The 25,295-nt window shown below is 37.4% G+C and overlaps 1 protein-coding gene across 4 annotated transcripts in view; it reads right to left on the reverse strand.

Annotated features, from left to right (window-relative positions):
* Positions 1-25,295, reverse strand: part of CNTNAP2 (contactin associated protein 2) — a 1,484,598-nt gene that overhangs the window by 745,734 nt on the left and 713,569 nt on the right. For all 4 annotated transcript variants that reach the window (XM_036231126.1, XM_036231127.1, XM_036231129.1 and 1 more), the window contains 2 exons: positions 21,759-21,902; positions 18,457-18,721 (listed from right to left, as the gene is read on the reverse strand). In XM_036231126.1, coding sequence (XP_036087019.1) covers positions 18,457-18,721; positions 21,759-21,902 — 409 coding nt within the window. The remainder of the gene's footprint in view (positions 1-18,456; positions 18,722-21,758; positions 21,903-25,295) is intronic.

The raw sequence follows: 25,295 nt of genomic DNA on the forward strand, positions 1-25,295 counted from the left end.
AAATCACTGGGAAAGTAAAAAAAGTAGAGAGACAGTGTCAGTATAAGCACAAAGAAATGAGAGATTTGCAAATAAAACTTCATATTATTAAACTGCATTTAGTTACAGTGTTTTTATGACTTCATTAGAATATGAAAAGCATTTACTCTTTTTGTTACTATTGATTTACTGTGAAATTATTAATGTACTTAAAAAAGAAAACTACTATAATGTCTCACTATATGCCACTAATTGACTTACTGATAATGAAAATATAAATATGTAATGTTAAAATTTGGATTTAATCTTAATAATTTATTATGCCTTTTCTGATAAATATCAGGTGTTAATATCTGGATGGAATACAAAGTATCTAAAAACTAATTTGTACTATTTACCCACGCGCATTAAGCCAAGGCCAAGGCTAGGTTCTTGGGGGAATGTGGAACTGGGGATGTGGGATCCCAATGCTCCAAGAACTTTTATTAATGGTATGGATAAACAAGAAACAGATAAAAAAAAAATTTAAATTAAAGCAACTGAATAATATTTTTAAAAGATGATAAAGGAAATAAACACTTTAATTACAGAAAATCAAGGCGAGTCTTGAATAGAATGCTCAGAAAGAACGTCTTGAGGAAGTGCCTGGGACCTGGAGAATACGAAACGGCCCAGCAGCTCTAAGAACCGCATGTGCAGGAAGGCACTGTCCGTTCCAGAACAGCTTCACCTCCCATCGGCCTGTCTTCTCCTCGCTTCTCAGCAGCATGTCCCTTCTGAGCATTTCTTGTATGACAGTCACGTCAAAATTGGGTGTCAGGGAAGATGTGAAACTTCTTCCAGAAATATTTACATTTTAACAGAGGTCAAAACCCCTGATTATCATAATGGAAATAAATTATGCTCTAAAACTAGTGTTTCTGGCATTATGTGCTTAGTATATTTTGGGGTTCTGGGAGTGGGGTAGAAGAGGCTTTTGTGACCACCCACTTTGAGACCAAAAAGGCAATAACTGAAGGTCAGATCTGTTATTGTTTTCTTGAAAATATTTTGTTTTCTTGGGCTATTAACAGGATACAGGATATGGAAAAAAAAAAAAAAAAAGGTTGGGGGTGGGGGGGAAAGCCTTGCCAGAGAATAGAGCCAGGTGTGTTTATGACATGAGCTTTCTGGCCTTTCTGAGTTTTCTCAAAGACAAAGATTGGAAATGGAAAGAAAAAAAAAAGAAGGTGATCCTTTTTCTTCTGTATAGTCCTCATTGGGCTGGGTTTTCCATGATGTCCCAGGTGACATGTGGTTATGGCCATGCTAGTGTAAATGTAAAACAACGATCTCTAGGGAGAGATGCCATGCTTATTTTCATGTTTGTTTGTTTTTAAAATCTTTTTATAAACCTGTTCCTCAGCCCGTTCCTAATGTGATGAGGCCACATGCGTGGTCAGCTCAGTTACTGCAACAAGACTTTGGGGGAAAACTGTAAAGCTTATGTGGTCCAAATACAGAAACATCTGCTCTCATACCCTTGTTAATCTTTGTCATACTTTCTGTTTCCCACCTGTCCAGACTCAGGTGGGACAGCAGCACTGAAAGCCCTTTGGAGGGTTTAAGCACACTCTATGCACATATGGGGTGCACCCGATGTAGAAAAGGCAAGAAAAGGCAAGTGAGCACAATTCCTAAGAGGGCAAAGACTGTCTTAACATATTTGACAATTTTGCGTTCGGATTTCTATGATGAACAGAGTACAGCATGTGTGAGTTTAGCTGAAATTTCAGAGATGAGAACATAACATTCACTTTCTTGTTTTCTATATTTACTCAGTGTACTTCCTCACATACTGTAGGGGCTCAATTCAAAGAAATGGTCATAGAAACTTCTGGGGGTTCATCAATTCATTCAATAACGAGTGACAGCTAAATGTGATTTTTACATATCAACTGGACAAAGAACATATATCGCGGTTTTGTCAGATATTAAACTAGTATCTCTCAGCTCACAGCCTCGCCTTCTGTATTTCACTTTGCGATGCTGGCTACAAGACTCTGAAAATTACAGTTCTCCTTCACCCGCAGCTCTAACTCAGACTCAGAAGAGTCGACGTTGGACTACAGGTCTCACATGTGCCAGACCGCCCTTACCTCTTTGCTTTCGCTACTCTTCTATCATTCACCTCTTTTTCTGGAAACACTGACCTCTTTGCTTTACATATTCTCGGCACAAGCTCAGCTCTGAGCTGCCGCTCCGGCACTTCTGCCCGCCTGGGCCGCTCTTCCTGAAGACGTTCCCTCGAATGGGTCCCCCAACACTTCGCAGTCACTCCACCACCTCTGCCGCGAGGCCTGTGCCGATCTGCCGCGCACCGCCGTCTGCCGCCCACTGCATCCACGGCCCTCTCGCCCCACCTCGTTTGTGCCCCAGCACCTTCGCTCGTCTCCTAACACACTGTGCAATCGCCGTGTATCTCATTTGTTTATTACAAGGTTTTTTTTTTTTCTGTCATCTTCAATTACAATTTAAGCTCCAAATGTCAGAAATCTTTGTTTTGTTCCTTGATTTATATCAAGTGTATAGAGCATGGTTGGCATAGGGTAATATTCAATAAATATTTGTTAAATGAATGCAGAAACTTATGTACCACTCAGTACTCTGCATCCTTCAGACAGCTTCCTACTGCTCCCTGGATGTGGCAGGGGCGTAGCTCTATCTACTGTGTGCTCTCACTTCCCAAATTCTGCTCTACCCAACTGGACTGTAATAAGTACTACAAAACTCTAGAAATCTTATATATTGTATATGCTCTTCCCTGATCCCCGTGAATCTGACAAATGTCCTTGTTCTCGATTTGTAAAACCAGTGTGGACCACGAGAAAAAAATAACGAACACACGTCAGAAGACATTCTGCTCTGGATCGTGTTACGACACAGCCGTGCGGCCCTGGGCTGGTATCTCTGACCTCTTGGTCTCAGTTCTCTCATTGTTAATGAGATGGTGGTACAATCTGGTCTGCATAGTTTCTTTTGATTCTAATTTTATATGAGTGTACTTATAATTTGAGCACAATATTTATAATATTATTTTAAAAATCAAGCATTACAAACTGGTGTTATTTTACCATTAAAGTCAAATAATACGTCAAGTGTCCATTTATTTCTTTTTATCTCTTCAATTATATTGTGAATTATTGGAGATACTGATTAGGTCATACTACGAAGATCAGTAACAATAATATAAAACATATTACGGCCTCAAATTTATATGAGCTAGAGACAAATCTAATCATTTTGCACTTAATTCTCATGGCTAACCCAAGAGGTGGATGCTATTATTATCTTTGTCATACTGTTTTACAAATCAAGAACTTGTGACAAAAAGATTAAGTAGATGATAAACACTGAACATATAATGATGATGATTAGAACCCAGGCATTCGGCTTCTCGAATCCAAGTTCTTAACCATCGCAACATGCTGCTCCTTATCTGATTGCTCAATACCTTTAGCTCTTCAGACAAGTGGAGGTAGAGAATGGAACCGATGAATAGGTATGTGCTTTCTGATTATAAAACTCAGCATGACTACTTCAATATTTAATTTTCTGAAGGAAAGTTAATCTCCTGTATATACGATTCTATAACTGCTACAAACTGTGCTGGGTATAGGCAAATTCAGCATTGTCATGACCATTAAACCAAGATGCATACCTGACGGCACTTCGTATGTTTCCTACTATTTCCCACTGGCAACGTTCAGGGTAACACAGCTTTTTCATGGCTGCGTCAGGAAAAAGAAATTTGGATGCAGAAATACATCCAAAATTCAAAATTAACAAGGGAGGCTTCCAAGACAGTTCCATGTCCAAATTGGTACAAGGAAGCCACAGAAAGGCCCGGCTGCTCTCTCTAGCTTTGTACTCTGGTAGCGACCATTCGACAGCAGTGGAAACACACTGGAGTAATGCGTAAAGAACTCCCCGAAAGGAACCATCATCTTTTGGATTTGCAAACACAGACTGCCAAATACACACTGAATAAAAGTTATATATACATTTTTTTTTTTACCCACTAGAAAATGCTTTCCATAAAGTTATTGGCAAAGAAACAAAACAATTATGTTTATGCAGGTGAAAGTGAAGTAAAGGATGGAAGTACTAAACTTAGGCCGCAAAAATGGACTTTAGCCTGAAATAGCAAGACTAGATGTAAATATTTGAGCTATCATCTGTAAGTGAAGTTCTTTCAAGAGATTACTTGCAAAGTATATGTTTAGTTATATTTGGCTTTTTGTTATTATTCAACAGCTTGATGCTAAACGTATGTTAATTTATTTATTATTTTTTCTGCTTATTTCTCACATTTCTTCTTACTACCTAACCTTGTAAAATAGTAACAATACTCCTATTCATTTCCCTTGTACCAGTTCTCTCTTATTTATCCTTATATTTTCCTGATATCCCAACATCTTCCTTTGCTTTTGGAACTTGTACTTCTTTATTGTGTTTTACTAACACAGGATACAAGAAAGTTTATGAATTTAGAGAAAGAGCCAGTTTTACTTCAAGTACCAACTCTGTCACTTTAGAACTTAGAGTACTGGTATAATATTTATTTATAATATTTTTTCTTTTCTCCTTATAAAAAAGATAAATACCCATTTCGGAATTTGTTGTCACAATTCTGCAAGGTAAATATATACCAAGCACCTAATATTTGTCACAGAGTGCTCCTGAGTAGACGTTAGTTCTGTGTTTTTTTTAGATAACTTTTTTCATGAAACAATTTTGTCTTGCTGGATGTTCTATTTCTCTCATAGTCTTTCGGGCTCCTTCCAGGGTTTAGGTGTCTCCTCCCATCTTCTTCAATGGTCATTCCAAATATTTTCAACTCATTTCCTTTATGATACCATCTCTCTGAATATTCATCTATTTTTTTTTTTAACTTTCACTTTTCTGATTATACCGACTTCTCATTACAGATGGGGAGAAGCAGGTTGAACATGGCATAGACAGGATATCAACACTGATAACTATAAAACAGTATTTTCTACTTTTCAAATAGCATTAGCCTGGGTTTCCTTGAGCTAGTAGAGATGGTGTTTGTCTTTCCTCAGTCTTTCACAAAAGCAGTAAGCAGAAGAGATGGGACCGGGATTCTCTGATCATATTCAATTCCCCTTCCACAGACAAGTTCTAAGTATTCATTTATTATGTAGTTGACCATTTAGGTGTACTGTTTTTTCTTTTCTTTTAAGGTTAAACTATTGTTCCTGAGGAATTTTCCTCCTGTGATTTCAGGATATCACAGTCTTATTGTTTCTTATCTAACTGTCCATTCTTTTTCTACCGTCTTGTGGATTTTTCCTCCTCATCTCAAATTCTGAAAAGATGAACTGCCTTGAAGCCTGGGGTTTAGGACTCTTTTCTCTCTCTCTTTACACTTTCTTACTCACTAAAGTAGTCCAGTTCCATGATTTCTAATACTATCCATATGCTGATAACACCCAAGTATGTAACTCCAGCAACGACTCTGCTCTGAGCTCCAGACTCATATTCCTAACTGACAACGTCACTCATCCACATAAATATCTAGCAGGCATCTAAAATGTAACCTGTCCAAAAAAGAACTGGGCTCTCTCCAAATTCTCATTCTTTTTCGCACCAGCCAAAGAGACTACTGTGTATCTGGTTAAGCAAGTCAAGAACCTGCAATTCAGCTTGATTCCTACCCCTGTTTCACATTTCACAGAGAGTCTACTACTAGTGTGTGATGGTTCTACCCATTAAATATTTCTCAAATCCTATAACCTCTCTCCATCCCCACTGCTGTCATCTTAGCTAAAACTATCACTATCTTATATATCTATGTAAGAAATTCTAACTTGTCTCCCTCTCCCCATTGTTGCCTGTCTATAATCCCATTCTATAATCTCTTATCGATTATATCTGTCCGTCTGTCCATCTAGCCATGCATCTGTCCAATCTATTATCCACATAGCAGCCATGAAATCATTTAAAACTGAGACCATGGCACTACCTGAAAAGAAATCCTTCAATGAGTTTCAATCCTAAGTTCTTCCCGGAGCTTATTATACCTTCCACGATCAGGCTTCTACCTACCTCTACAAACTCAGTTTTTCCTTCTTTTCCTGCCCTGCATTTTTTACATTCTTTGAACAATCAAAGACTTTCAAGTTGTAGGACCTTCACACTTTAGGCTTTTTCTATCCCTGCTTGATCCTTTTTTTTTTATTATTATTATTATCATTTATGTCTGAGTCTAATTTTAATACCCTTTAGTCATTATCTTATAGTTTTGCTTATTCCCTTGATAGCTTTTACTATAATCTATAAATATTTTATGTATTTATTTAATATACCCCATTTTTCTTTAGAGCATTAGTACAACAAGGGCACTCTATCACCTCAGTGCTTAGCACGTACTAGTTCCCCAATATGTAACAATGAATGTTTCAAGAAAGGTGGGACTGTGTGTGGACTCATGTGTGACAGTGTGTGTCAGGGTGTCCACGTGTGTCTGCACATGTAATTGCAATCTGCAGATAACACTAAAGCTCTACAGATGAGAGGAGTATTATGGAGGACTTTTCTTCTTTTTGAAATTTCTCTATTTTGTGATTCCCACACAACGCTATGTGAGTGTTTTATAGTGATCGAAGCCCAAGGAAACACATGGCAGCGAAGGGAGGTAAAGGCGGCTCAGCCGTCATGTGCTGCGTAAGGAGAAGAGGCCCACTCAGGAGCTGGTGGCGGCGAGGAGGGAGTGGGAGCTCGCGCGGCGGCGGCGGCGGCGGCACGCTGCACGCTGACTGCTCAGGGAAGGTGCCCGAGGACTCCGATTCTACCCCATGCGGGCGGAGTGGGGCTCCCGTGGGAGAAAGGTGGCCAGTGCTCATGCCCTCCCTTGCCATCTCACGCCTTCGGTTCCGTCTTTTTGTTTTTTTTCTCTCAAGTTTCACCTCTACAGAACACATTTTGAAACTCATCGATAGCAGTTAAGGCTCTTTTCCACTCTAAAATTTTGTCTTTCTCTTACAATTAACATAATTAAGTTTTCATTAACACTTGAATCTAATATCGGCAACCAATTAATTTTACCTTTTAGATAATTACCTGCTGCCTAATGCCAAGCTCACACAAAGACACTTAATTTATGTTTGTAGTGATTGCTTATAAAAATGGCAGAAACAAGTTATAAAAAAGCCAGTTACTACAGAGTTCAAAAATTTGGAAAAACAGAGTTTTGAGTTTGTGCAAAGAAGAAAAAATAATAATAAAACACAGTTTAGGTAGTACAGAAGACTGTTTACTGGGAGAATTACCTCATTGCATAATTAGTTCTGACTAGAGATAAATCAACAACGTCTCTTCATTGTTTCTAAGGGCAAAAACTTTACAAGGAAAGTAACAGTGAAAGAAAAGGGAGGAGTCTGGAATCTTTCAAAGCATATAAATACCGGGAAAGAAAAAGAAGAGGAGAAAGCCCATAACAGCACAGAGTGACATGATAAAGAAAAGAAAGACTCTAAGTGGGCCTGAAGGGACTCTCAAGAATCAGTGCATCTAGCTTGTTGTGTAGTCAGAGGGCAGGGAGGGAACCCAGGACTTCTCCCATCAGGGCGTGCCCCCTTTAGAGTATAATGAAGGTCATTTGGACCAGGGCTCTTGATATGAGCACTAATGGCATTCTGTGCCAAATACATCCTCATTTGGTGCAGTGAGGGGCCTGTCTTATACTCAGTGGCATATTGGGCAGTTCTTTATCCTCCACCCTCTAGATACCAGCAGCACACCAATCACACACCTGCTAAGCTGTGACAATCATACATGCCCGTATATTACCACATATCCCTTAGGGGTTAAAATCACCCCCACTTAAGAACCAGTGCTTTAGAGCAGCGGTCCCCTACCTTTTTGGTACCAGGGACCACTGCTCTCATGAGAATCTAATGCTTGATGATCTGAGATGAGGCTGAGAAGCTGGGGAGCAGCTGCAGACGCAGATGAAGCTTCACTGGCCCACGCCCTGCTCACCTCCTGCTGTGCGGCCTAGTCCCTAACAGCCCATGGACCGTTACAGGTCTGAGGCCCGGGGACTGAGGACTCCTGCTTTAAAGAATCCATCCCTCAAGATTTCTTTTCCCCACTTCCCTGTTTTAATGCCCACAGTTTTATTAAGAAGATAAAAAGAAAATCAGAAAAGCTAGGAACTGTTTTTTTTGGTTGTGTGTGTGGGTTGTGCCATTGAGTCAGCTCCAACTCCCGGTGACCCTATGAAAGGTTAATGTCCACTATGTCCTGTCCTCACAGCTCTACTCAGCTCCTGTAGACTCATTTCCAGGCTCTCTTTAGTAGAGTCAATCCATCTCATATTTTTTGTTGCTTAATAGTAAATACTCAAATGTTTGAGAGCAGGGAATGGAAGAAAGTAAGCCCTTTACAAAAGTTCAGGATGCGCTATAATTCTTCCTTGTTTAATGTCACATCATCTTACTGATTAAATCTTTCCCATTGTAAATCATTCAAACATGGCAAATGGAGACATTATAGTACTCAATTAGAAATAGAATTATTGAACTTTAAAGTTTTTACTTCGTTAAATATTGAAAGGTTTTTCCTTTAAGTATGCATACACACCTACACACTTCCACACATTCAGACAACTGTCAGCTGCATTCATTGCTGGAGATACACTCATTTACAGTAACAGAGCTCAAGTGCTTTAGTTTTTTTTTTCCCCATAGTGATGCCCATTGGCTGTTCTACGTGATAAACTGCACTGTGCATTATAGAACTGCTCCAGGCAGCGAAACAATACATAAAGATATAGAGCCCCCTCTTTCTCTTTCAGCTTCCAAAGGGAAATACTTCTTACAGAGACTATCAAGGGTTTTATTTCTCTCATCAAGCTTTTTCTGAACAAACCATTTGCTATGTATGCCTATGGCGCCGATTATCCTGCATGAAATAGCATACAAAGCTCCTGAAATTTACCTGCCAAAGGATCTATGTGTATGATACAGATTTCACATTTTCCTGTACAGCATTGCATAATAAAAAATATACGAAAATAAAGTGAATTTATTAGCTGTTTTTCCCACTGCAGTTGAAGAAGTATGCTGGAAGTGCGGCATGTGTGTGCTACAAGGTCTCGCGTGGACTTAAGATAAACAGATACCTGTGCTGGGTTGGGATGGAGGATGATGGAGGTGCCATTTAGTCCTCTGTGACCACATGAAGTTTCTCCTATGACGTTATTCCAAAGTGTATGTTTTATTGTTTAGTTATCTGATAGAGGAAGATTTACTGCTTGCAGTTACCAAACAGAAGTCAGAGACAACATGATTTCATCATCCAAGACACCATTTCCCTTGGCAAAGTGAGTCAGACTAGGCTTTCACAAGTAATGGAATATCTCTGTTTTAAGTGCAGGACTGACTGCAGACTGGGGCTTAAAAAAAACTTTGATTCCTTCATTTTCCCCTAGAATTATCATGTCGAATGCTTTCCCAAGTCTAAAGTAGAAAATAAAGCTAAATTAATTTTAATCATGCACATTTCTATTTTTGTATTCTATGTGGAATAATAAATAGAATGAGAATAGGAGTAATTTCAAGATTTTACTTCATGCCATGCTCCCGAGAATACCTTTTTCAGTAAATGTATACATGCTTTAATTTTATTCGCATAATAGTTTACCCAGTACAGCTGTAGACTTCAATACCTTAAAAAATAATTCTTCTTGCTATAAAAGCATCACATCAAAATTCAGGTCCTGATCAATTTCACACATTTTAGCTTCCTGCAGTTAAGCAATTATTTCCTCCAAGATACTTGCTACTCTCATTTCACAATGAATTTGGTTCATATAAATTGATGAAGACAACAGAATTATAAAATTATAGTTTATAACATCTTGGTATCAGTTTTTTAAAACAATCCATCAACTGAATACTTGGAAAGCTCAGAGGTAGACAGGCAAAAGCTTGAGGAGATTAAGCATTTTCAACCAGAGTAGATAAATGTCCGAACAATATGAGACAATGTCAAACAAGTAAAAACAATAAACATGATTTAAAATTTTAGAAGGATTTGAGATCACCTCAGGATGAATTTTCAGACTTTTTGGGGCAGACATATGGAATTTACTTTTAAAATTTTGGACTTCATAGAATTTTCAGTGGGAATAAGACACAATGAAAACAGTCATTATGGAGTTTTAATCGAGAAGGAATCTGTAGAGTGGATTTCTGTAGAGAGGGAGGAGGCAGAGAAAAGAGCAAGGACACTCTACAATGGTCCAAGTGTAGACCAACAAAAAAATCAAAGATGGAAATATTGATCATCTATTCCCTGCCAACTGTTATGATAAGTGTTACGAGTATAGAGATGAGTGAGTCACAGCAGTGGAGGAGTTTACAATTTAAGATGGAAAAAAGAAAAATAATTGTTATTCAAAATATGAGTTGCTATATTAGAGGATGGTGGATTAAAAAGGAAATGATACTAAGCTGATACTGATAATAAAACCAGATCTTGAAGGGTGAGTAGGAGTTTACCAGGGTCACATGTAGAGAGAGATTCTTTGTGGACAGCAAAAAGTAGTCCAAGTACATGGTGTAAAGCAGGAAAAACGAAGGGTAGATAATCCCACTGGGCTCGGTTTGCACATACTCTTGTATGGGCATGCTTAGAAATCAGAAGTTATCTTGTAGGGAATGGGGGGAAAAATCAAAGTATTTTTCTTGCATTTTAGAAATAAAAAGTTGGATAACATGAGAGAGAAATGAGAAACAGTAGGAGAAATTATTTAAAAGGCTCCTTGGTGAATCCCATGGAGACATGATAAGGACATCATTGGTGTCGAGTGCTACATCCAACAAATATTTCAGATATGTCATATTCAATAACATCTGATCCAATGTGAACGGAAGCCAGTGTGTTGAATGAATGTGAGAGGCAATGTGGTAGAGTGCTCAAGAGGACTGACTTTAGACTCAAATCTTCTGGACTCCTTTTTAAGCTCTGTTGTTTCCTAACTGGAGAAGTCTCGGTGAGTTATTCTATCTCCTATGCCTCTGTTTCTTCATCTATACAATGCAGATGATAATGTTCTTTATCCCAAGGAGTTATTGGATTAAATGAAAATATATTTGTGCACATTATCTTCATTTAAACAGTGACTGAAGCAGGGAAAGACCTCAAACAGTGTTAGCCAGTGGGCAATCTGGCTCCAGTCTATGCTATTAAGTACTATACCATAAAAATAGGACAATGATTGAAAAGAAATGTTCTTTCTGGCAATTAAGATGGCCTTGATTATCTTTTCAAGTGATGATTTTTTAAACTAGGATAAGGGAACGATGGATGGATGAGGCACTCCAAAAGAACTGGTAGTACTTGCTAAATCATTACACATGCCAGGAAAAGATGGAGAACAAAATGTGATTTTGTTCAAGGTTTTGAATGTGGGTCACTAGAAGAATGATTTTACCGTTGATATAAATGAGTAAGGAAGAAGGTTTTATAGTTAACTCACAAGGTCATTGGAGCCTTAGGCAAGATAATTTAGGTAAAGGATTTAGCACACTGACAGTCATGGTGTAAGCATTTAATAGCCATTAGTTATTATTGTAGTCATCACCACTGTCTCAGGACCAAATGCTGGATGGCCCTGAAGTCTCATGTGTTCCAACCTTTTAGTTCTTTGGCAGAGAGCTGGATCAGCCAGTCTGAGTCAGCACAACGTGGGGGCGGGCTGACATCCACCAGCTGCAGGGGCCTCCCTTCTTTAATGGGACAGCGTTTCTGACTCACGCCTTGTGATGATACAACACGTGAAAGGTGCAGGCTCCTCGCTGCTGGAACCTTGGCCACGGTGTCAGTTGACCATCTATGCCCAGCCAAAACTAAGAGCTTGGGGGATTGTGTGCACTTTACTTTTTCCCTGCTTGTAACCACCCCCACTTGCCCCGCCCTTCCCCCCCCCCATACACACACACTTTGCCCAATCAACTGTGTATTATACTTGCATGCCCAGAAATAACAGGAATTTGTGACAGAGAAGATAGTGAGGTGAAATTTGGTATAGCTCTGCACAAGAGTTGATATAGAAGCAGTTCAATTTGGGAGATGGTTAAAAATTATGCCTGATGGGAAAGGCAATATTTATAGGCAGTAAGAGGTTACAACCTAAACTCGAGTTAGCGAAAATTTCAGGATTCAGGATAAAATAGCAGAGCACTGGGATGAGTGCAGAGAAAGACTGCTGGGAAGTCAGAGGACAGCACTCCAGGATTGAGGAGGGAACTGGCAGCAGGGTGGTATGCCTTGGGCAGCATAACCCAGCCTCTGAATAGAGGTGCAGCAGTAGGGTTCCAGGCTCTGTGTGGGTCCCAGAAAGACTAGAAACACTAGAAGAAAAACTGGAAGTACTACTAGAAGAAAGTCTGGCAGATTATCTGCATCTTTCAGAAAACATCACACATTAGTAAGTGCTACAGCAAAGATCTAGGAAGAACTTTACTTATAAAACTAAATCACAGTGAGTAAGGGGGGGAAAGTACTGGCTGGAGAGAAGAACTCGGGCTCAGAAATAACTGCAGGAATTTCATTATCAGAAGTAGGGTCTGTGCTTGGGGTAATGTGTCAGAATAAAATAAATCATAAAACTAAGTTATGATTAAAGATTGGTCCATATGCATAGCTACTTTGTGACACAAGGTCACCAAAGGTAAATACTTTCTAAGGAGTATTATGTGGCTCCCCCCAAATCCTAGAGCTTTTATGAACAAAGAAAAGACACTAAGACGTGTGTGGTAAACATCTCGGAGGACATCCAGAGGAGCCATTCTTTAGTTTAATCTCTAGTCAATTTCAGGTTCTCAAGTAGCTCTATCAGAATCCATGGGATCCCTCTCACAGTCTCATCTCCACGACAAATTATCATGAAATATTATCATAACCCAATGTACCTAAATTCTTCATAAGTGGGACGGCTCAAATTGCTTTAAAATCATCAAAGAAGAAAAGTACTATCTAAAAGTCTGAATTTCCTGGTTGAGTTCATTACCCTGGGTAACTCTCATCCTGAGATCGATGGGGGATGTGGGGATAGGGGGACAAGTTTATAATCCATTGATTCCGTGTTCTTTCTGATTATGCAGGCAACCAATCTCTGATTGTTCTATGTCAACACTCTTTTTATTTATTTTTTAACTATTTAAAACAAAATTATATATACTCAATGGCAAAAGTATCTAAAGTTGATGTGATGGTTGATTTTAAGTGTCAATTTGATGAGGCCACAGGGTGCCCAGATGTTTAGTTAAACAGTATTCTGGGCATGTATGTGAGGGTGTTTCTGGATGAGATTAACATTTGAATCAGTGTACTGAATAAAACTGATTGATCCCTCTGGTGTGGGTGGGCCTCATCCAACATGAAGGCCAGACAGAACAAAAAGGCAGAGTGAGGAAAAGTCCCTCTCTCTGCCTGACTTTGGAGCCCCAACACTGCTCTTCTAAATTCAGACTCAACCTAAAATACCAGCTCTTCTTCATTCTCAAGCCCACCTGCTTTCAGGCCGGATCTTATAGAATCAGCTCTTCTGGCTCGCAAGCCTTCAGACTTGAAGGGGAACTAACTACGCCATGGGCTTTCCTGGGTTTCCCTTTGCCAAATGCAGATCTTATGACCTCTCAGCCTCCATAATAGTGAGTCCATTCCTTCTAATAAATCTCTCTTTATATATATATGCATCCTATTGTTTATGTTTCTCTGAAACACCCTAATACAGTTGACTTACTATCTCTCTACTATATAAATCTACATTGCTTAATTAATTTACTAATTACTCTATCAGAGAAGTTTCAGCCTTTAAACTTACATGACAGATAAAGACAAAGGGCCTCTCAGTGAACCTAATGTGCTCCTCTGCTCTCCTTCCTCTTGTTATGGAAACATCTTCAACATCCATAAATTAAGTTCGGAGTTCCTAAGCTATGTTCTTTGCCAGTCTGACATCATTCATTTTCATTTTCATATTTTGCATTAGTGATGTCTGATTTTTTTCTCTTTGACTAGTTTACCTATACAGTAAAGTGAAGTTTCTAGAACATCATCTGGTCCCTCCTGGGAGTTTTTACCTCCATTCTATTCACCTAAGTTTACTAAATTTTACCCTCTCCTTGCAATTTTTAAAAATTATTATACATACATACACACAATCATGTTTTATTCATCTTCCCTGAAAAAGGCATAGGATATTGACAAAGGCCCAGAAACCTTGTAGAAACTAGAGTGAATATAGTATCTTGGAGTGTGATTATAAAATAAAATGTCTCCTTTTCTTTCAAAAGAGTAAGTCAATACCTGATATCACAAAACTTTCCCCCAGCCTCTTTTTCTTTCATGTTGGAATATAATGCTTCTATTGATGTGAAAATGCACCAGCATGCACTGAAGTATAATTAAAGGTAGATTTCCACTCAGCTTGCATGATGATAGTACAGCCACTTTAGGAATTGAAATATAATGAAAAGTCAGCGAGGTGAAGCTACCCAGGAGCGATATACTATTCACTCAGATGCTTTTTATTTGTCACCATGTGGCTCTCACAGCAAGTCTACCGGTGAATTTGGGAGAATAAAATAAGCAAACCGCGTTGTAGCAATGTCCAGGGTTATCTACACTTATATTTAGACATCTCTGTGGAGCTGCATCCGTCTCACTGTGGCAGTTACTAAAGGAAGGAGAGGCGCTATCCGAGCACAGACAGAGACTCCGGGCTAAAACGGGCTCAGTGCTCTACGAATCAACCTTCCTGACGCCCCATCTTCCCCTAAGAATCCAGAGACGTATTTTAACTTCATACTGTGTTTTGATCAAAATCATTTGAACATAGATGACATTGCACTATATGAAAAAAGCCAGATACAGAAAGACAAAAACTCTGGTGATCTCATTTATATGCAGACTCTGAAGAGGTCGAATGCATAGAATCAGAGAGTAGAAGGGTAGTTGCCAGGGGTAGGGGAAACAGCAGGGAGAGGCGGCGGGGTGAGATGCTGGTCAAAGGGCACTTTCAGTCAGGAGAGGAAAAAGTTCTGGAGACCCTAATGTACAATATGGTGATCAGAGTTAATAATGCTGTATTGTATACTTGAAATTTGCTAAGAGGAAGATCTTAAGTGTTCTTCTCCCCCCTCCCCCACACACAAGTAACTAGGTGAGCTGATGTGTTAATTAACTTGATTGTGCTAATTATTTCATAGTATTTATGTAAAGTAAATCACCATACAGTAAACCTAAAAAATTATATTGTACAACCTAAATACATATAATTTTAATTTGTTAATCATAGCTCAAAAAAGCTGGAAAAACAATTTTAAAAATCCCAAATCATTTTAAAAGCACAGTTCTAGGTGCAACTTCCCTAGGGTTCTGAATATAAAAGCAGAAATAAAAATTATTCTCACAATGAACAGATGTTACCCATTCAAACTTTCTTGTACCCGGTTTTTCCTTTTACCACTTATTCCACATTAAAGGTAATGCATAAATATGTATTCACTAGTCAGTAATGATTGTTCTATATAGAAATAAATATAGTCAAATGTTTTATACAAGTGTTGCAACTTGGAAAATATTTTCATGGAAAGATAACCCACTTTATAAATTCAAGGTTACGAAGAGTTTGAATTTTACAAGTTGAGTCCACTGTCAATAACTAATGAGATTCTTGAAAATTAATCACAACTTGGAGGGAAACATATAAAAAGTAAGTGAACGACATGTTGAATATTCTGAAATTTACAGGATTTATTTTGAATTCATAACCAAAGAACAATGATGTCCATGGCAGACTAACAAGGCTTCTGAGCTACCTGAATTATGTTCATCCTAGACCACAGAATTAACTAAAAACAAAACTGAGTGACAAGTGTAGATTAATAAACAGTATCTGAGTATCGCCATATTGACATCTCAGTGCACTACTTCGGAATTAGTGTGTGTGTGCGTGCGCACACGTGCTTGTGTGTATACACACCAAAAATTGTTAGTGGGCGTTTTCCTCTTCTAGATTTTCCGTGTATCTTTGACATGTTAGTAAACAAGCTATTTCAAAAGAAGAAGGACTGACATTCTTCAGGTTCATACTGCTGATACGAATAGAGAAGACATAATATGGAATTATCTCCCTCTGTTAAAGCAAACATTAGTGGCCTGATTTAACTTATCTTCCTAAATTATTTTTTCTGTGTTGCTACTTACACTGTTACTTATACATTTAACTGAATTTAGTATAAGACATCAAAATATGAATGAAAATTGTCTTCTATGGACTCTATTTGTAGAAGAAATGAATATAGTTGTCGCATATTGAATTCCTTTGTTTTTCTTTCATTTTTTAATAAACAGTTTAAATCAGTACATCATACAACTTTTTTGAATGTATGTGTATTGATTTACTTATTAAAATTTCTCTAAATTGAGCAATGATATTTGATACAATCTCAGTTTCTACTATAAGTATAGAGAAAAAAGGAAATATTCAAAACATTAAGGGATTTTCAATGTAATATATGAGTGAGACTAAAGAAATATTTAGATTTCCTATCAGGTTCCCTTTATTTGCACAGATCCTTTGTTAAATGACACAAATAACTAAAGTCTAATTTTATCATATTTAAGCAGATCTATTAAGGTCTATTGTTAAATATTAGATTCCTTTTTTCTTTATTTTTTAATAAACACAGTTTAAATTAGATGAGAGTATTCTGGAGTCCTGTATTAGACTAAATGAAATTAATAAATGTTTACTGATCACTATGTTTAAGATCCTATTCTTTATTACAATGGTTCTGGGAAGCTGGTTTGTTAAGAGAATGCCAGGAGGGAGGCCTTGCTACTTACATTTTTATGCATTTAGTCATCATAAAAGAATCATTAATCATAACAGAATTTAGTGAGGAGTTTTTATTTACATGTGTAAATATTTACATGTGTATTTTTTTATGTGTTATTTGGATCTCTCCAGTTATTTTCTATTTGCTCTAAATCTCCCCAAGTGAATTTATATTGGAAGTAGTGATAAAATATGGTTGATCAAACATTTTGACTCTGAATATTCAGAGAAAAAGTAAAACTAACAAAGCATAAACAGAAAAAGTAAATAGGAAGTTCACGATAGCTTTTGATTTCAGAAACACCTCTGCCAGAATGGTTACTATCTCTTCCTTGAATCCCTTTCAGTAAAAGTCCACACAGCCATGCCATACAGAAACACAAAGCCTATTTTACAAAAAGACACATAAACGTCAGCAAAAAAATTCTGTTATTGAACACTATTTCAAAAGGGCATAGTGTTGAACTTGACAAGCATTCTCAGAGCCCCTCTTCCGTTATAGGTGCTGTTTTATATCCTAGACATAGAAAAGGCATGGCCTCTGCCTTCAAAGAGCTGACAGCAAGCATAGAGGAGAAATGGGATAGACGTGAATGACAGAACGTGACAGAAACTGTGCTGGAGGTATGTATGCATAAAGTGTCACGAGTGAACTGGGAATGTTTAGATATCAGAGCCAGCAGTCACACAGTCCTGGACTCTGTCATGAACTTCCTCTCTCAGTATTCTGTACATCTGAACAAGGGGCTCAGTAAATATTTCTCTAGATGTTCCTTGCAATAGGAAAAGGAGTAAAAATTTTACTCCTTTTCAGTTTCATATCACACCCAATTTTTCTTTACTTAGAACATCTCATTTTGTGAGATCAGCTTTCTTTGTACTATATTTCTCAAAGAATATTCCATAACTGCTAAACTTGTTCATATAACAATATTACCTAAGCAGCTGAGTTTATCTACCACTGATGTCAAGTTGAAGAATTACCTTACTTAGCCAAGTCGGTCTTCCTTCAGTTGATACATACATCTTGTACTCACCCTTGTCTGTCTGTCTTTTTATTCTGTGACAATTCGCTTAAGTTTAGCAAGATCACTTTTAAGTATTACTTAGGCAGTTGAATATGCCTTTAAACCCATAATCAAATTAATACAATCCCATTACTAACACTAAAAGATATTTGAATACCCATGAAGTCAAAAGATAACAGATACTATCATGTTAGCAAAATAAATACTCTGTTTTTAAACATAAACTATTCACCTAGAGAAATATCGATTTCTCTATTAAAAAGGAACTAGCACTTACATAAAATAGGAGATTTGGTTGCTCTAAGACAGTCTCAACCAACTTTCCTCCTTGCCCACTCCGTAACCTCTCAGCAAGGCTCCAAGATCCCATTATCAATTAGCACTCAGGGCAACCAAGAGATAATCTCCAAAGTCTGAATTTAAACATAACTAACCACCAGCATGTAACACCAACAAATAAAAACAAAACAAACATGTGGAACTCACATTAGCAGCTTCAAGAGCAAACATCAAACAGATTTCACTGACCTGAAGAAATATCTATTTGGCTCATCTTGGTCTGCGTGATGTTGATATGAACAGCGACTTTGCTTTCAGTGAGGTCAATCTCTACGTTGCCCAAATTATCTGCAAAGTGACTGAAGAGCAGGAGGCCACTGGGGTTCCAAGTTCTGAACTGAAAACTGACTGAAAACAAGTCTTGGTCGAGCCGTCCAGGCACCTCCAGGTAACTGGTAGCATTGAAAAAGACAGGCACTGTGTAGGGCTCCACACATGAGAAACTCAAATTTCCCTATGAAACAGAAGGGCAATGTCTGAGGAAAGTGCAGAATAAAATCAGCATCCATGTAAGATAGTAGAACAAGGCTATAGTTCTACAAATTTCAAAACACAGCTTTAGCCTGTGCCAAATTCTCACATGCAGGAATGTGACACGGATTCAGTAGTTGGATATGTTTGCATGAATCTATCTGGTGTGTGCACCTAACGAGGTGCACAAGTTGGCCATCAAGTTGAGGAATGTAACAGGCACTGTCCATCATGGAATTAATTGCTTGACAGCCTGATGAAATGGGCTGATCCCAGGATGAGCTGTGCATCTCTGTAAGTTTGAGTGTGGACCACTGGACCACTGAACAGCTGCTGCTCTCCAGGGATGATGCATGAGCCAGGGAGGAGATACCATTGCCTTCTTCTGGATAGCTTATTCCAATGTTCACTAATATATTAATCTGGTCTCAGTGAGAACTATGGCTATTTGATTGTAATTTATTAAACTGATATTATGGGGCATATAATATTGGGTTTTATCACCATACCTAATATATACAATATTTGGCATCAGCATAATTATGATTATATCAGATTATATTATTTGACTCAAAATTCCATTTAAATTCCCGTGACCTGTGCTTAAATCAAAATGCATTAAAGATTATGGAACAGTGATATAAGTGTATATAATGAAAACAAAATTTGCAAAACTACTCTTTCCCTTTCATACTCCATTCAGATACAATGAATTTTTATTCCAGGGTCTAAGCACTTTCTTTTTAAAAATCTAAAAATTCACACTTGCTTCCAAATTCTTTTATCTCACCATTTGATTTTGAGGATTATAATTTGATGGTATTTTCAACTGGCCCTTCAAATTTTTATTTATTTTTTTTATATAACACCACTTTTCTATCCCTGGATGCACAGTTTTCCCATTTCAGCACATTAACCCTTAAATTTAAGGCAAGCTCTCTCTAAATTAATATTTAAATTAAATGTTTACTCTATCTTCACAGAAGATTATTTTTAAATGCTTACTTTCACTGATGAAAACACCTGCCATCCATAATAACTGGGATGTTGTAACTGACCACACATTTGTGTCGGGAGGATTGTCTCTTGGCAAAATGAAAGGTCTTCCTGAGTATGGTGCTGACTCTGGAGTCAGTGTATAATGAGGGAATGGGTGTGTGCATGGAGAGGGCTGCAAAGCGAGAGCTGAGTCGATTTCACTGAAATATCAGGACCTGACCTCTTTGAAAGCAGGTTTCCTACAGATTTGCCTTTGAAGAGCTACTTGATAAACATCCTGTTTGGGTCTATTCTGCCTAACATTTTAATCTGTATATGTATGTTTATTTAAAAGTATATTCTATGTCTGCTCATTTTAAGAAATACAGCAGTTAATGCTTTACTCAGTACCTTTGCTGTTCAGGTAAAATAGCACTGATTATAGATGCAATGTTCTGAGATAGATACAGTAGTTTAGTCTGGTTGACAAATTCTCAAGAAGTTTCAAAGATTGTATTTCAAGCCACTTGTTCAGATTAGGAAAGTCATTCAGATGACTGCAATACATTTCACATTAAAGTTGATTTTGGAATGAATCTCCATAGTGCAATTCTTTATAGTTTTGGGTACCTAATGGACACATCTCAGAACCAACTGGGAGATTTGGGCAGAAAAATCATATTACCTCTTCTTAAAGTTGTGAATAATGGAAAGATTATTATGATGATTTGGATTCTGTACCTTTCTATTTTAAGCAACAATTTCTGAGAACAGAAGGACCCCAGTGCCATTTTATACAATGCTCAAAATAGCATATGTATTAACACTGCTCTACACAAGAAGTAACACAGTATGGAAGGAGACCATGACCTTGGGGGTATGTTTGCCACTCATATTCAGTTACCCTGCAAAATTATTTCTCCTGGTTAAATCTCAGTTTTCCCACCTATGAAATGTAACATGCCTAGCATGGTGCCTATTGCCTATAAATGGAGCTACCACTATTTTTCTCTATAGTCAATATGCTTTATGAAATAACTTCATCAAAGTTAAATTTTTAGTTCCTAGTATAAATTCATCATAATTTTTAGAAAAATAATTATTAAAGAAAAAATGTACATTAAATTGTTTTGTAGTCTCTTATGCCCAACCTGAATGAATTCTGTTTATTCACGGGGGATTTCTATTCATCTACTCATTTTATGAAAACTCTAGGCTCAAATCGATTTGGGGCAATGAGACCACCAGAGCTCATTTAGAGCACAATGCCTGCATCGTGACATTACCTACTTCCAGTGGCTCTCAGGTGTATGGATCTGGAATCCCAGACTCTCTCAAACAACGTTCTGGGTTGAAGTTGATAGACCCTGTTCTTCTTGCTGCACGACGGGGAATGCACACACTAGATTTTTCAGCTGATATCTTTTAGTGATCCTAAGCAGTGTCATAGAGAGGCAGGTGTGCTAGAGCATTCTCTGATTTTTGCTCTCTTCCCTGAAACAGTTAAACCTGGAAATGCCCACGCCAGAGCCAGAAGACCACTGTGAGCTTCTGTCACAGCTTTTGCCATCCAGTGCATTTATTAATATACTTAGATTAATTATCTTTGGAAATATGGAAGTGAATATAATAAAGTTTCTGGTTTTCATACTTTTAAATTATGGAATTAAATCATAAACAAGAAGTAGAGAGCCATAAATGATGAGACATTTAGAAACATGATGCTGCCAATTTAAGGGCTGCAGAACTGCTGGGGTGAAGCCCATCTCATGGGGAGCACAGATACACTGGTGCTCAAGTTCTGTGCTTCATTTGAATAAAACTCAATGCCTGTTTCAGGTAAACTGAACTCAAAAAGGAGCGTCTATTCTCAGAGTCTATCCGGTATCTACGCATTTAGTAACTCTAAAGTCAGTTTTACACTGTCGAGCCCAATACAAGCATGATGAAAAATGCTATGATGTTGTTGTTCAATAGTCCATAGAAAACACGAATTCTTTGATCTTTCTAGGAACCAACATTCTGGGGGTAACAAATCTTACCACATTTGAGGGCTCCAGTTTCTTCCTTCTCGCAAGATCAGTTATGTTGTTGCCATTGTAGTTAATGCTTTCCATGCAGCCTTTGAAATTCTTTCTACTGCTGGAACTTGGCTTACCAGAGAAAGGTATGCCTCCAAAGGTTATCTTTAAGAAAAAAGATAAAATATGCACATTCAAACTGTGTTCGACTTAAAAAAAATAACGACATTCACAATAAATTAGACAAAACTAATAATACAGCCAAAGTCAGTTATCTTTACTTCAACCAATATACACAGATATTTTTCTGTCTCTAAAATCTGTTGCATATTAAATTATGTTGCTATTAAAGTGCCTAATGGTATCATTAATTTTAATAGATTATAACCTGAACAAAAAAGGCATTTTATAAATTCTCTGAGACTGTTTTAAAAGATTTTTATACAGCAAACATCTTATTAATATTAAAAATACATTGTTATGTTTATCATTCAAAGACATACTATCAATAAATGCTCCTAGTCATCATGAGATAACCAGCACTAATATATAAGTTGATAAAACTGTAGCCAAAAGCAAGGACTGTTGTATTTACCCTACTTAGACTTACTATAGTAAAAAATTCATTAGGCTGATGTTGAATACAGAAATTCATTCAAAAAGTTGCATTACCATATTGCTTAGGAACATCTTAGAACTTGGAGGCTACAATTTGAGAAGTATAGACTTAAAGATATTATAGACCTTCTAAAGCCTAAGGAATAAAGTTAATGCTCCTTCCTGTGCTTCTCTATTATCACCTATAAAAAGAAAGTATTTTTCTAAGAATCTTTAGTAAAATTACAGTACTGTAATATTTTCAAATAATACAAAATTATGCTTATTTATGCGCTGCCAACCACAACTACTGCTAATAATGAATTAGTAGTAAATGAATCTACTAATCATAGCTGTACTATCAATGTATGTAATCTAGATGTTGTATGTGTTTTAATTATCAAAGTTATGATTATTAATTTTCTTACAAAGTCTTGAAACTGAAGCAATAGTTAAGATAGTTTTAAATGTCAAGACTTCGTATTTAAAACATAAGGCAAAGGTCTTTGAGTTCTAAGAGGCCATTAGAAAATTATTTTCTGTTATTTAGTGTTATGGCATTTAAAATTCTTAATTAGTTTGAGGGGAAAAAGCACAAACTAACACTGGTTTATGAGACAAAATAGAAAAAAAAAGAATTCACTGAAAATAAAAAAATAATGGTTTGATGTATATCATTTACCATAAAGTGTATATATAGGAAGAAAAGCGGAAAACTGTAGATATGTGAAGAATTAGGAAACCACAAAAGAAATACTAGAGAGTAACCAAATGATGGAATTATTGAAAATATATTTTCAAGTGGCACTGAACTAGACTTACTAGGTAGATACAGGTGTACCCAATACCAAGGGTAAGAATTATTGAAACTTAAGCAGAGTGTTGTTTCCTATCCATCATTTATTTATCCGCTTCTTCCCAGTTGACAGTAATGGCTGTCTATGTTTAATGATGTGCACCATCATATTTTGAATGATATTACTAAACACTATTTTAAGTGCTGTTTTATTCCTTCTCTGTGTGCAGAGTTTCTTTATTTGGAGGCTTTTATTTTCCTTTAGGAGTATGATTCAAACACTCCTTGTGTTCCTCCGCTTTCAGCAACCCATGGCACATGTCCTACCTTGTGGAAGGCACCCTAGTGAAGCATCACAGGCTCAGTTAACCAGATTCCTTATATTAAGAGATGTGGGTTCAAATCCCAGTTCCCAATGTAACTAATCATATGACGTTAGGTGGTCTCTTCTTTCTGGTTACATATTCTCATCAGTAAAATGAAGTGGCTGGACCACAAAATAATTTCTAATATTATAATAATAATTCTGATAATAAAAACATATGGCAGTTGCTAGATTAATAATCAGATATTCATGACTCATATGATCGACTTATTAATGATACTGTCATTCAATGACAATCTTGATTCTGAAATATAACTGCATTAACCATTTTGTTAGCTACCAAGAGTTTACAAAGTTTGGCAAAGATACTAGATATCTCTAGTAGTCTTCCTACCTTCCTTAGGGAGAAAAATTGCTTTTCAGCTGTGCACACTGCTCCCAATATATGGCCTTTACCAACCTCTCTGAAGCAAGTTTTGGTCTCAGATTTAAATGAAAGAGCTGTGTGTGACTCCAAAAAACATAATGAAGGGCGAGGGGGGAGGACGACCTATTTTACTATCTCTTCCTTCCCACTGGCTGCAATGCAAGGTGGAATGGGAGTAGCTATCTTAGCACAATCTGCAGTGGAAATGGAGTAGCAGCAAGAGAAAAGCAGACCAGGATCTTGATGACCATGATGCTGTGATTTGAACACAGGGCTACCTGCCTAGGGGTTCTTTTTATATGAAAGAGTATAAACATGAGCTTGTTATATGCAGTCTAATTAATTGCAACTGATACACACATATGCATAGTACCTTCTATTACTTCCTGTTGCCTCCTTACATAACCCTATAAGAAATGTACAATTATGTTCAGTTTAAAGAAGGGGGATATGATTTGTCCATTGTCACACAACTGGTAAGAGGCAAAAAGGGACTCAAATGCAGGTTTTTCACTCCTGTTTGAGGTCATGCAGTTGGTTCTTTCCAAAATCTTAACCAGTTTCTCTCTACAATCCTAGCCAGGTCGGACAGTGGACAAAGGAGTCCATTCTTCCAGTTTCTGAGCTGAGCTGTAGAGCAAAGGCAAGGGCATACTATCCAAAGTGAATGTGCCCTGGGATTTAGCTGAAGAGAAGAGTGAAGCCCTGCCAAACGCTAGTCTGCTGTCCTGCCCTATAATTTCTATCACGGCACTCTTCTCTGGTCATCACGTAGCCACAGCCTGATGGCAAATAGTGATCGGCTCTCTCTGTGGTGTAACTGGGCGACAGAGAGGTGAATGAGGTGAACTGGCAAACCCAAGCCCTTCTTCCACAAAACGTTCTCAAATCAGTTAGGTCACGGAGCAAACTTGTTTCTGTTGTTTCTTTCATGATCTACATCTGTAGAAATGGTAATAGGTGTTCTTTATTTATCACCAGCAGTGGCGTGCAGAGTCCTGGTCATACTGGCTCATGAGAACTGATCGTTAAATAGAGCCAGTGTTAAAAATCAAATTATATAAGCTTTAAATTAAACAAATTTTCTTAAACAGAACATTGGTAACTATTCAGAACTCATCTCTACATTTTACTATCATGTATGCTCTTAAAATTATTTACAGTTATTATGTCTCTATGGTAGAAATACTGAATATTGGTGTGGTGTAATAAATATATTTGATCTTTGTCCCCAGTTTCTGGCACAGAGCTCCTAAAATCCTTGGATTTCCTGAGTGATAGAGTGTCTTTTGTTATTCATAACTAGCTCCTTTAAAGGTTTGTGTGTATTTACTGTGTTGATGAGTCAAGGAGGTAAGTGCAAAAACAGTTAGACAGACTCTAGCAGAGGCTCTAACTTACTTTAAACAAATA

The sequence above is a fragment of the Rousettus aegyptiacus genome, unplaced genomic scaffold (genome assembly GCF_014176215.1).
Source record: "Rousettus aegyptiacus isolate mRouAeg1 unplaced genomic scaffold, mRouAeg1.p scaffold_m13_p_13, whole genome shotgun sequence".
In the NCBI taxonomy this organism is placed as follows: domain Eukaryota; kingdom Metazoa; phylum Chordata; class Mammalia; order Chiroptera; family Pteropodidae; genus Rousettus; species Rousettus aegyptiacus.